We start from the raw sequence: 12,632 nt of genomic DNA, 5'->3' as shown, positions 1-12,632 counted from the left end.
GGACTTCCCCCTCCTGTGGGTTTGAGCAGCTGTGGTAGAGGCAGGGAGACATGTACCTGCACATAGACCCGTTGGCCCAGCTCAATGGTGCTGGAGGTGCGAAGGAATTGCTGGCTGTTGTAGGCATCCATGTGGACAGATAAGGCACTGGTGTTAAGACACTCAACCTCTGTCTGTAAGGAACAGGGAGGCAGGCATGTGGTTCTGTCACTCCGGGAAGGAGATCGGAGAGATCCCATGTGTGACAAAGTCATTCAAGGTGATGGGTACATTGTCTAGGAGGGGGTTTGATGCCTTAGCTTTGTCCCACCCTAGGCCAAGGAATGTGATAGACCATTGTGTGAATGAATTTTGTTATTCTACAGATATAGAAACATCTTGAGAAATGGAACTTGACCAGGGTTACACAGTCAATTAGAGACAAGGAACCCCCACCTGCCCCAGAACACAGCTGTACCAGACTGTGCTGCCTCAGCATGTAGCAGGGGGCAGGAGAGGTCAGTCATATTCCGGCCCCCCCCCCCCCGCCCCTGCTGCTCCCCACCTTGGAGTCAGTGAGGGAAACGAGAAATGCCAAATTCCAATCCAGAGAATATGGATTAAAACACAGGAAAACTGGGGAAGGGGGAGAGAAAGGGAAGAGAGTTTCTGCTCACCAGAATTGGAACAGAGCTGGAGGTCAAGGTCACAGCCACCTGGGAGAACAGAAATAAAAAACTAGAATGTCAGAGCCAACTGGGACCTTGGAGAAAGTCTAATTCAATCCCCTCATTTTACAGAGGGGCTAGGTAGGGCAAGATAACTGCCTACCCATGGTCATAGAATGAGCCGGTGGCAAGCCAGGAGCAGTCATTCATCTAATCTAGGAATTCCAAATTGTAAGGGAACCCTTGGGGCTTGAAGAGGTAACTTAAAGACCAGTTTTAAAAGCCCTTAAGAATTGGAACCGCCTGGAATGGTCAGTCCCAAAAGGATGGCAGATCCATGGGAGTGGTTCTTGGTTGACCCCAGGGCCTGGAGGATGCCCGTGGAAGGAAAACAGAGCTGGGGAATCCTGTCTGTTTGGACTTTTCAGGGAATGCTGATTAGGTGATCAGTTCCCTGAGGCTCCAGCCTCAACTCACCTCATTGTCTAAAATGATACCTTTCTTCACATTCATCCCACACCCATGGAAGCTGCTGCTCAGGACCAGCTCATCATCTTTCTCCTGTGACTGGCAACTCGGGTCCCGGAAGGAGAGATGTTTGATCTGACAGTTCAGGACCTGGGAAGGAGCAAGGCATTGTCAGGACCGAGAGACCTGCCTAATTGGCTAAATCATGAAATTGGAAGATGTTTTCAAATCTGGAAGTAATCTCAGAGATCAGATCTAGCTCCTTCAATTTGTAGAGAGGTAAATTGAAGCCCCAGGGTGGGATGTTGTGTGAATATTCTTCATTCCTTCAGCAAACATTTTTGTGGAAAGCACTATGATGGGGAGTTTAATTTTTTTTTTTTTTGGTGAGGCAATTGGGGTTAAGTGACTTGCCCAGGGTCACACAGCTAGCACATGTTAAGTGTCTGAGGTCGGACTTGAACTCAGGTACTCCTGAATCCAGGGCTGGTGTTCTATCCGAGAGTTTAAATTTTGATAAACCATAAGCATTTATTAAGTGCTTTCTGCTTTCTAAGAGCTTTCATTCTATTAGGGAAGACAACCATGCATGATAAGACATGGTTCCTGCCCTTGCCCTTGTGGGATTTAAAGTAGGGGGGTAAGACAGAAACACATAACTGTACTATGTGGTATTCTGTGATGGGTGCATTACAGAGGAGCAAAACAAATTATTGTGTGAGGCCTGAAGAAGGAGGTCATTACTGGCAGGGTAAATCAAGGCAGATTTCATGGAGGAGATAGACATTTGAGTCTGATGGGTTTGTGCCATCTTGCTACCTCTTCCAGAGTCGGCATTCCTGGATTCCATATTTTCCACCCCAGCCCCAGACTATAACTATGCCTTCCATACTCTTTGCAGGTCCTCCCATCCACCCCACCCCCCAACCAAATACCTGCCCATACCATGAGAATATTCTTCTTTAGCACCAGTGTCATGCTGTCTGGGGAGCACTGGGGCAAAAGCAGGGAACTCAGCAGAGGCAAATAACAAGTCATCAAGGATGGAGTTGTCAGCACTGGAGAAGGTGAGGTTTCTACTTGGGGAGCTGTAGGAAAAATCAGGAGATTAGGGCTGTGAGGCCAAAATTTCCAACTTCTTCCCACCCCAACCTCCCCCCAGTTGCCCCACAAAGGGCAAACTTATGGGACATTGGAACCAGAAGGATTCTTAGAGGCTTCATAATTATTATTATTATTTTTTTTTTTGGTGAGGCAATTGGGGTTAAGTGACTTGCCCAGGGTCACACAGCTAGTGTTAAGTGTCTGAGGCCAGATTTGAACTCAGGTCCTCCTGACTCCAGGGCCAGTGCTCTATCCGCTGCACCACCTAGCTGCCCCGAGGCTTCATAATTTTATAACCTTGGAAACTAAGACCCAAATAAATTGGATCGAAGTCCCACAGTGAATTAACAGCATAGCCAGGATTGAACCCAAAGCCTTCAGACCAGTCTAGACAGTAAGGCCGTGTACACCTCTCAAGGCTCTGCATCATGGCTGAGCTTTGGGGAAGGCTCAAGAGGTTCCTAGAAGGGATCAAGAAGTCTTAGAATGGGAAGTCTCACCACAACTAGGGGCCCACAGGGCAATGTGGCCGGTAAATGGAATCTCCACGTAGGAGGCAAAGATGCTAGCATTGAACTTCTTATGGACCTCATGAAGTAGTTCCGGGAATGTGTCAGGGAGGATGGAGCCAGGGATGTTCTTGTTGGGGAAGATCTTGAAGGAGTATTCACCTGTGGTCTAAGGTAGGGAGAGAGAAACAGAGAAAGACAGAGAAGGGGCAGTGGGGAAGAGGGAAAGCAGGAATTGAGAGAGAGAAAAGGAGGAAGAAAGGAAGAAGCAAGAATGAAGGGAGAGAAATGGAAGAGAACGATATCAAGGAAAGAGAAAAAAGCAGATACAGGCGAGAGGAGCAAAGATAAGAATGGGAGATGTGGGGACCAATTTTTAATAATTCTTTACAGAGAGAAGAGAAAGGAGCACTGCACAGTGAAAACCACTTTCTTTCTTTTCACCTTTAGCCCTAAAGAATTGGGGACCCTTCATTCCTTCTCCCCCAGAGCTCCTTATGCTAACCCATGCCAACCCCTCTTTCCACAACCTTTGCAATTCTAACAGTCTTTAACTTGGTGACCTTCCCAAAAGTGGATAAGCTATTTGGGGAAAACTGAGAGTTGGATAAAATAATTGACCTTATCCACATGAGGTGTCTAGGAGTTGGCTTCTCCCACCCCTATGTGAGGGGAAGGCAAAGGGAGGAAGGGGTAGGGACCTGAACTCACCCAGATCTGCACATTGTAGTCGGAGTCAATCAGCCAATTGACGTTGGGAGGTCCCTGCAGAATCACCACAGCATCCAGTGTGGGAGCCATATTCCCCAAAGGACAGCTCAAGTTCATCTTCACCTCCACTATCTGAGGGCTACGAGAACACCCACCCCAATACCCCTGTAATTAGGCATAAGGAGGAGAGACCTCTTGGGAGAATCAGTCCTGCCATTGGGAGTTTTTGTTTGTTTGTTTTTTGGGTTTTTGTTTTTGAAGGGCAAATGAGGGTTAAGTGACTTTCCCAGGGTCACACAACTAGTAAGTGTCAAGTGTCTGAGGCTGGATTTGAACTCAGGTCCTCCTGAATCCAAGGCCAGTGCTTTATCCACTGCGCCACCTAGCCGCCCCCCAGAATATGAAGTTTTGGCAAGTGTGACTCTTTCTGATTGAGGTGAGAAGTAGATATACTAGAGTGGGGTTTTTAAACCTCTTTTGTGTCAAGGATCCTTTTGGCATTCTTTTTTTTTTTTTTTTTTTTTTTGGTGGGGCAATGAGGGTTAAATGACTTGCCCAGGGTCACACAGGTGGTGTCAAGTGTCTGAGGTCGGATTTGAACTCAGGTCCTCCTGAATCCAGGGCCAGTGCATTATCCACTGCGCCACCTGCCATTGGGAGTTGGACAATGGGACCATTATATCAAGACCAAGGATGGAAATCATCTGTGAGCAAGTTGGAAAAGCAGCAATGCCAGGTGGTGGGCACAGGCTGGGACAAGCTGAGAAAGGAAGTATAGGACTTCAGCATAACAAATGCTGACCATGGGCACACAGGAAGAACTCCAGGGAGACAAGAGGGGGTACTAGCAACCCTGACCAGACTGGGGCAAAAGGTCTGGGCCCCTGGGTCAGCTATATTACCTGCTTGAGGAACTCTGCATGACTTTCACGATGTGAGCCACTTTCCTGCCCGGCACCTTCCTGATGTAGCAGCCTTTGTACACCGGTGCAATGGCCTTCCATGTAAGGTAGCTGCCCATGTTGAAATTAGACTCTGGGACACATGGGAATGCAGGTGCCAGAGCTGGGGAGGTGATAGAGAAAAGGGTTGGGAGGTCATCAAACCAGCCATGCTCAGGACCTCCCAAAAGAAGAAGATGAGTCTTCTGGCCCAGGCTCAGCATTAAGGAAACTCAGAGAACCTCAAGAATGGTCCGAGGGCCAGTTAGTGAAAGTCTTGCAAGATATGGGTTTATTCTAAAATATCTATAAGGGCTTTGCAATTTCTAGGTACTGCATGGGTGGGGGGCTGCTGGAGTGGAGAAGCCTGGGGACTGGGAGCCTGGAGAGTGCTGATATCATGAATCTCTGCTCACATGGATGCTAGACTGGGAGTCAAAAGAATGGGTTCTAGCTCTGCTGCTTCCTCTATTCTTTCTGCTTACAGGGCAAAGAGACCCAGTGCAATTCAGAATACATGAGTAAAAAACAAATGATTCCAAACACCAAGTTACAAGCAGGGGGCCGGGAGCAGCAACAGGTGGCACACTCAGAAGTGTGTCCCTGTGGGTCAAATAGACTTCTGATGATGAACCATTTCCTACAAGCACTTGTACAGAACATGCTTGGTCATGCTGGTTCACAATGGGACAATCATTGACCTTGGGGACAGTTTGTTGGTTTTCCCAGGGAGTGGCTACAAAGACTTTCTAATCTGCCAGCCTGATATTGTCTTTAAGGGTCTGACATAGGGTAGACTCTGTCTTCTGAGCCACACTTCGTGAGAAGTGGGCTGAAGGAGGGTATAATATGAGGGTTAGCTGTACTTGTCTGTTTAACACATTTGGGGGGGGCAGGGCAAAGAGGGTTAAGTGACTTGCTCAAGGTCATACAGCTAGTAAGTGTCAAGTGTCTGAGGCCAGATTTGAACTCAGGTTCTCTTGAATCCAGGGCTGGGGCTTTATCCACTGTGCCACCTAGCTGCCCCTGTTTAACACATTTTAAAGAAAAGCAAGTTACTCTAAAATGGTATTATCCATGTTAAGAAAAGGCCAAATAGAGCATCTCCCTTTCTTTGCCACCACACTGTGTACTGTCTTTCAGCAAGTCACTTCACCTTTTTTCCAGGCCCCAGTTTCCTTCATCCTTGAAAAAAAAATTGGGGGATGGGGAGGGAATAGTGTTGAAGGAGACAATTTCTAAGGTCTTTCCCACCGTTAGCAGTGGGTGCTAGCACTGTTACAAGGAAAGAGGGGTAGGAGTTTGGGGGGAAAGAAACTTGTGCCTCAAGGAGGGCCTTCTTTGGGGAAACTGACCTTGATCTAGATGGAGTATGATGCTCTGGGGGTCATCTATTTCTGCATAGGAGGTGATGTTTCCATATTTCCTCTGGGCCCAGTCAAGGAGCTCTTCCCTTGTGGAGAATTCTGGCAAGATACTGTAGCTGACTGGTGTATCTTTGAAGAAGACCTTTGTAGGATTCTAAGGACATGAGGGAAATTCTCAGAAAGTTGCTCTTCTAAGCAGAGACATCCTGTGGAAAGGCTGTCAGCACTAAGAAGCAGAGCCAGATCTAGGGCAGGTTGAGTAGAGTTTGACCCAGGGCATAAAAATTTAGAGGGTATTGATAGCACTTAAACTCTTTCAGCAAGGTTGAAACAACTGAGCTTAGCAATGAGTTAGCAAGCATGATTAATTAAAAGTGGAAGCTACCAGATAGACTTCTCCAGGGGCTGACACTCTGGTCTGCATGTGAGCTCCTCCATTTGGGATTAGTCTTTCTATGTGTCAGGGTCTGAGGCTCAACCTCAGCTGAATTTGTCTTAATGTAGCAGGAGCTGGATTGGAGCACTTCCCATGGTGCTGGGCTACACTTTTTGACTCCATGGGGAGGTTACGTGGGCCCTGATCCCTTGCAGGACATCCACCTACATTAAAAAGTTGCAGGTGCTTTTCTATCCTGCTTTCCTGGGCATGCTTTGTGAAATTTACCCTGGGGCAGAGAAAGTCGGTTCCAACTCTGCTGAGGGGACCAGACAACTGGTCTGTAAATCAGAGGGGTGGCAGATGGGGAGAGGGACAAGTAGGGGTGTTCTGGAGCCAACTTGACCCAAAGGCCAATTGTTAAATTTACAGTGTGAGCATTTACACCTGGGAAATCAAAGAAAGCTACAAAAAAGCTCTTTTGTTTTGTTGATTGTCTACACTTAAGAAAGCAATGGAGAAAATGTTAATATTGCAGATTAAATTTAGGAGTATGTCTTCATAGGGAGAGTTAATTGTTAAACATTTACCAGCATGTTACTAGACAAGGCTTCTTCAACTGGGGTTAAAAAGTCAAGACTTTTTACATGCAACCAGTCTATACCATCACCAAAATGAAGAGTCTGCCGCTGTCTTTCTATTCCACCCCACTTCCCAAACTGCTCCTCAATGACTTTCTTCCCCCCTTTAAAAGTCTAATGTGTGTGAGATGAGCAGAACCAGGAGAACATTGTATACAGTAACAGCATGCAGCGATCCACGGTGACAGACTTTGGCTCTTATCAGCAGTGCAATGATCCAAAACAGTTTCAAAGAACTCACGATAGAAAATGTTCACCACATCCAGAAAAAAGAACTGTGGCTTCTGAATGCAGATTGAACCATACTGTTTCTACTTTTTGGATGTTATTTAGTTTCTTCTTTGAGATTCTTCACTTTTGTTCTGATTCTTCTTTCACAATATGACTAATGCAGAAATATGTTTAATATGATTGTACATATATAACCTATATCATTGCTTTCCGTCTTGGGGAGGGAAGGGAGGGTGGGAGACAAATTTGAAACTAAAAATCCTATGAAAACAAATGCTGAAAACTATCTTTACATATAATTGGAAAATAATAAATACTTTTATGATTAAAAAATAAAATAAAAGTCTGAGTATTCATTTTAACTTCAACTGATATGTATGTTATGGGATGTAATTTGCACTGTAATTGTCCTTTGGGATGGACCTGAGCCTTGGACCCTCTCTGTTGCTCTCCAAGAAATGTGTCTTTGAAGAATCTCTCCAGCCCCCTCCACTCTCCCTATTCCCTAACTCCACAGGGGCTGGGAGCCCAGGACAAGAGAAGAGAGGGAGAGATTAGCAAGAGAGCTGAGGGTGAGAGGCTATTTCAATCCATTGACACTCATTTCTGGAGCACCTACTGTCTGCCTATTGGGAGAGCCTCGTGCTAGCTGCCATGGGAGAGCCAGAGAGAGGAAAGTCCTTGCCATGGGGAGCTTCCTTTCTACTTGGAGAGCTAAGAACAGAACAATACCAGCTAGAAGTGGCCCAAGCGCTCTGAGGTGCGGACAGAAGCACGGCAAGAGTTCAGAGTAAGTTCAGGTAGCTGCAGTCTTTCTTGGAGGGGGCCTGTCTTCTTCTTCTTCTTCTTCTTCTTCTTCTTCTTCTTCTTCTTCTTCTTCTTCTTGTTTGTTTGTTTGTTTTTGTTTTGTTTTTTTGGCGGGGCAATGGGGGTTAAGTGACTTGCCCAGGGTTACACAGCTAGTAAGTGTCAAGTGTCTGAGGCTGGATTTGAACTCAGGTCCTCCTGAATCCAGGGCCAGTACTTTATCCACTGCACCACCTAGCTGCCCCAAGGGGGCCTGTCTTCTTAAGCAAACTCTGAAGGATGAGTGAGATTTAGAAAAGGAAGAATTTCACCTGAGGGACGGCTGGGGAGGGGAGGGGGTGTGGCGCGCAACTAGATCAGTCTTCACTGAGGCATGAGGGAGAGGAAACGAAGGGGGTCAAACAGCAGACTGATGAGCTGCTCTTTAAAAAAGAGGACAGGGCGACAACTGTCTGAGGTGGTTCAGAAGCAGAAGGTTGGGTTGGATGGCTTCTGGGGACTCCTGCTAGTTCCAGGATCACACCTAGATTCCCCATTTTCCTGACTGGACCTGCTCCCATTAATTTCCACTCTCCCTCATCCATGACCACATCCCCTAGCTTCTCTTTCCAGACCCTGGGGCGTCTTCACATTTCCTGATTTGTAGAAGGGGAGCAGGGAGTTCCCAAACTTGATCTTTGGTCCACAGACAAATAGGCAAGCCTCCTTCCAGTGTATCCATCTCTATTTTTAAAAATTTTTTTATTTTAGTGAGGCAATTGGGGTCAAGTGACTTGCCTAGGGTCACACAGCTAGTAAGTGTTAAGTGTCTGAGGTCGGATTTGAACTCAGGTATTCCTGACTCCAAGGCCGGTGCTCTATCCACTGCGCCACCTAGCTGCCCCATCCATCTCTTTTGAAGGTTAGATTTGAAGTTTCTACTTAACCCTCACTCTTCCAGCCCCCACATCTGTTAGACTGGATCCAGGCTAAGAGGAGAGAGGAAGCTTAGGGGGACCTCTCATGGGGGAACCCTGGTTGTGTGGTCCTGTCCTTTCTCAGTTCTGGACTCCTGAAGAAGTGGCGCTCCCACTTCTTCAGAGGAGATGCTCAGGGCCCTGTGTGGGTGAGGGCCACGTGTTACATCAAATAGTAGTCACTGCTCCAGCCATTGTCTACCCGTCTAGGGTATTATTAGCCACCGAGAGGAAGGCGTTTGGCTGTTCCCCCTCCCCTGGGCACCGGGCCCCAGAGCCCCGCTGGAGCCAGAGCCAGAGCCAGAGATCACTTTCCTGCCCTGGGCTTCGGGCCCCTTCTCATGTCTTCTGCGTCATGTTCAGGTCCCTGCTGGCTCAGGACTCAGATCACTCACCAGGGCAGGGGCAGGCTGCCAGCAGGCAAGGAAATTGCCCAGGGAGGGCTAAGGGGAGGGAGTAGGTAGCTCCACATGTCCCAAGATGATCTAGCAAAAAGCACCCAGCCAGGAGCCCTGGGGTCTAGTCCTGGCTCTGCCATGGAGACTTTGAACAAGCCCATGCCCACATTTGGGCTTCAGTCTCCCCACCCAAAACAAGGGGGTCAAACTCCTTGGTGTCTGAGGACTTGACCTTTTTGGTGAAAGATAACAGACTCCAATTTGCTATTTACTGTTTGATTCCCCGTCCCACTTCTGAACACATACCATTCCACCCGTCTCTGACCCTTTGTTCCCATTTTTCCTATGGTTTATCTCTTTCCCTTTCCCCTTCCCTTCCTGGTCCCCAAATCTTTCCCTGCTATTCTTCTTTCTCTGTTTCTTTTTGTCTTTCTTCTTTCTCTGTCTCTCATCTCTCTGGTTATCTCTCACTCCTCTCTTGTGTTGTTTTCTCTGAGAACAACAGCTGGGAAGATCTGCTGGCTGTGGAAGAGTGGAGGACAGAGGCTGGGATTCTGTCCAGTTCTTACAGACTCTCCCTCGACACTTGGCTTCAGAGTCTGAGCCAGCTGCTCCTCAGCCCACCGCGGTTTATGTGCCTCCTAGGTATATGTCTTGTGTCTTCTGAGTGTGTTTTCCATAGTCTCCCAGCAAAGATTAATTGGTCCCCCAGGGCAGCTTTGGTCTAGTGGAAAGAGCACTGGATTTGGCATCAGGAAAGACCTCACTCTCCATCCTGCCTCAGCTAATGTGACTAAGGACAAGTTACTAAACTTCTCTGGGCCTCAGTTTCCTCAATGGGAGAATGGGGATAGTAATACCTGTAAGTGGCTACCTTATAGGAGGAGTTTTGAGTCTCAAATGAGATAATGTTTATCAAAGTGCTCTGTTTACATAAATAATAGTTTTTATTAGAATGTAAGCCTCTTGAGGGCAGGGACTGTTTTTCTTTTTCTTTTTTTTTCCTTTTTCTTATCTTTGTATTTCCAGCATTTGGTATAGTGTCAAGCACACAATAACTTATTTAAATAATGCTTGTTGATTGACTGATTAGCCTAACCAGACCTGTCCAACAAAGTGCTGCTGCCTTGTGGAATGAGCCTCCTCTGGAAGAGGACCAATTACATTAGGAGGTGATGTCATGACTTGGATTTAAGTGAGGGAGGGTTGTGCAAATTCACCAACCTCACTCTCTCCTCTAGAGTCATCTGGTTCCAGTGGCAAGATGTAGGCCAGGATGACTGGAGATGGTCCCAGATGTTTAAGGCAAGTGGAGTTAAGTGACTTGCCCAGGGTAACATGGCTAATAAGTGTCTGAGGTGAGATTTGAACTCAGATCCTCCCAACTTCAGGGCTAGTGTTCTATCCAATGAACCACCTAGCTACCCCGGGAAGTGTTTAAGCAGACACTGAATGACTGATCAGAGATGCTGCAGAGAACATTCTTGTCCTGGGTGGGATGTTGGACTAAATTATTGTTAACTATTATTTCTAACACTGGTAGCCTAAGATTCTTTGATTCTATGGTCTTGTGACTTTCTCTCCTGTTTTCTCTCACTCTTCCTCCAACGCACCACCCCCACCTCCAAGGCCTGTCTAGAAATAGTGTTAGAGGGTTTAACCAAGGATGAAACAAGAGTGAGGGGTTTGGAGAATCTCTAAATTTAGTTTGTTTGAAAAGGGATCCTAGAACACTATTTAGAGAGACAACAATAATTTCCCCCATTTGTGCCGTGCTTTTAAACTTCTTTTTCAAGAACTCATGCCTTGCTTAGAATTTCTTTCTTTTCTTTTCTTGCTTAGAATTTCATAGAACCATCTCACTGGGATATTGAACACATCTGGTCCAGGAGTTCTCAATTTGGAGTATGTGAATTTGTTTCTTAAAAACTTTGATACCTGTATTTCATAATCATTGGTTTCTTTTTTATTCCATATATTTTATTCGATACATCTAAAAATATTATTCTGACGAGTCCATAGCTTTCACCATACTGCCAAAGGGGTCAATGATGCCAAAAAAGGTTAAGAACCCCCTAATCTAATCCAACCTCATTTGACAAGTGAGTAAACTGACTCTCAGGAAGGGATTGTGCTTTGTCCAAGGTTGCAAAAGTGTATTAAAATCATATCAACTACAATCTCATTTTATCTGGCTCTGTAAGGTAGATCAGACCAAGATTATGATATTTACTTTCCTGGGAGCAAAAAAAAAAAAAGAGTATGAAAAGTTTTGGGACAGTGAATAATAAAGCAGAGAGCCAGGGATGTAGACATATATCTTACCCAAGGCTACAGCCAATATTTCCTCCCCATATCTGTTCCCAGATGGGAGGTACCCCTCCCATGACTCTTAGGTGTTTTTTTCTTTTTTAGTGAGGCAATTGGGGTTAAGTGACTTGCCCAGGGTCACACAGCTAGTAAGTGTGTGTTAAGTGTCTGAGGCCGGATTTGAACTCAGGTACTCCTGACTCCAGGGCCGGTGCTCTATCCACTGCGCCACCTAGCTGCCCCCCTCCCATGACTCTTGCCCAGAGCCCTTACCATGAAAAGGTTGACTGAGATTCCTTTGACCTGGAGCGAAAGCGTAATGCGACCTTGGACACCGAGAACGACATAGGGAGGTCTGATCTGTGGGCCACTTCCCTTGCTGGACTGAATAGTCAGCTCCAGTTCTGAGAGACCCTGGGAAAAAAAGGACTAGAGAGAGAGAGAGAGACAGAGACAAAGAGACAAAGTCAGACCTCATATGATGATCAAAGTTAGCTGTTCTAAGAGACCCTCCTGATTTGTGGGGATGGGTCCCCTAGCTCTTCCCTCCCTATGCCCCAGCACTGCAGTTTGCTTAACAGTCTAAAGGAGGCAGAGGAGCGGAGACAACATTGCTTTTGGAGGCAGAAAAACTTGCTTTGCCACTTGTTTCCTGTGTGCCCATATGTTGAATGGCAGGGGTGGGGCAGGGGCTCCTGGTAGACAGGGAGGGGACGCCGAGGGCAGAGTGCCGGATGCTTGGATGCGGGCACTGCATGGCATGTTTTTGCTGATTTCTTTTTCTTTGTCACAAAGGAAGGTTCAACCTAACAGGAACCATTGAAATGGCTGTGATAGGAAGACAGAAAGCATCAATAAAGTACATTTAAAGATAAATTGAGGGGGGATTAGACCAGATGATTTCTAAATTCCCTTCCAAATCTCTGACCATCTGTGGTGGAGCATGAGGTAGCCCCTTTGACTGGTCCTAAAAAAAGATGTGTGCATGCACCACACACACAAATGAATATAACCAATATATGTACATTTATATATGTGTGCATGCATATACACGTGTATGTGTGTACACACATTGTGTAGCCTTGGTTTGTAGCATTTTTTGAGGTACAAATATATGTAATTATGTACGTATACACACATGCATGTTTATATACATGCACACAGGC

The 12,632-nt window shown here is 46.4% G+C and overlaps 1 protein-coding gene across 1 annotated transcript in view; it reads right to left on the bottom strand.

Moving 5' to 3' along the window:
* ENG (endoglin) overlaps positions 1-12,632 on the bottom strand; it is a 44,670-nt gene that overhangs the window by 5,853 nt on the left and 26,185 nt on the right. The window contains exons 3-11 of the mRNA XM_043981180.1: positions 11,740-11,895; positions 5,736-5,901; positions 4,342-4,504; positions 3,440-3,578; positions 2,720-2,897; positions 2,061-2,203; positions 1,125-1,265; positions 657-695; positions 57-173 (exon numbers count right to left, since the gene is read on the bottom strand). Coding sequence (XP_043837115.1) covers positions 57-173; positions 657-695; positions 1,125-1,265; positions 2,061-2,203; positions 2,720-2,897; positions 3,440-3,578; positions 4,342-4,504; positions 5,736-5,901; positions 11,740-11,895 — 1,242 coding nt within the window. The remainder of the gene's footprint in view (positions 1-56; positions 174-656; positions 696-1,124; positions 1,266-2,060; positions 2,204-2,719; positions 2,898-3,439; positions 3,579-4,341; positions 4,505-5,735; positions 5,902-11,739; positions 11,896-12,632) is intronic.

The sequence above is a fragment of the Dromiciops gliroides genome, chromosome 2 (genome assembly GCF_019393635.1).
Source record: "Dromiciops gliroides isolate mDroGli1 chromosome 2, mDroGli1.pri, whole genome shotgun sequence".
Taxonomy (NCBI): Eukaryota; Metazoa; Chordata; class Mammalia; order Microbiotheria; family Microbiotheriidae; genus Dromiciops; species Dromiciops gliroides.
This window is presented reverse-complemented; position numbering and strand designations above follow the sequence as displayed.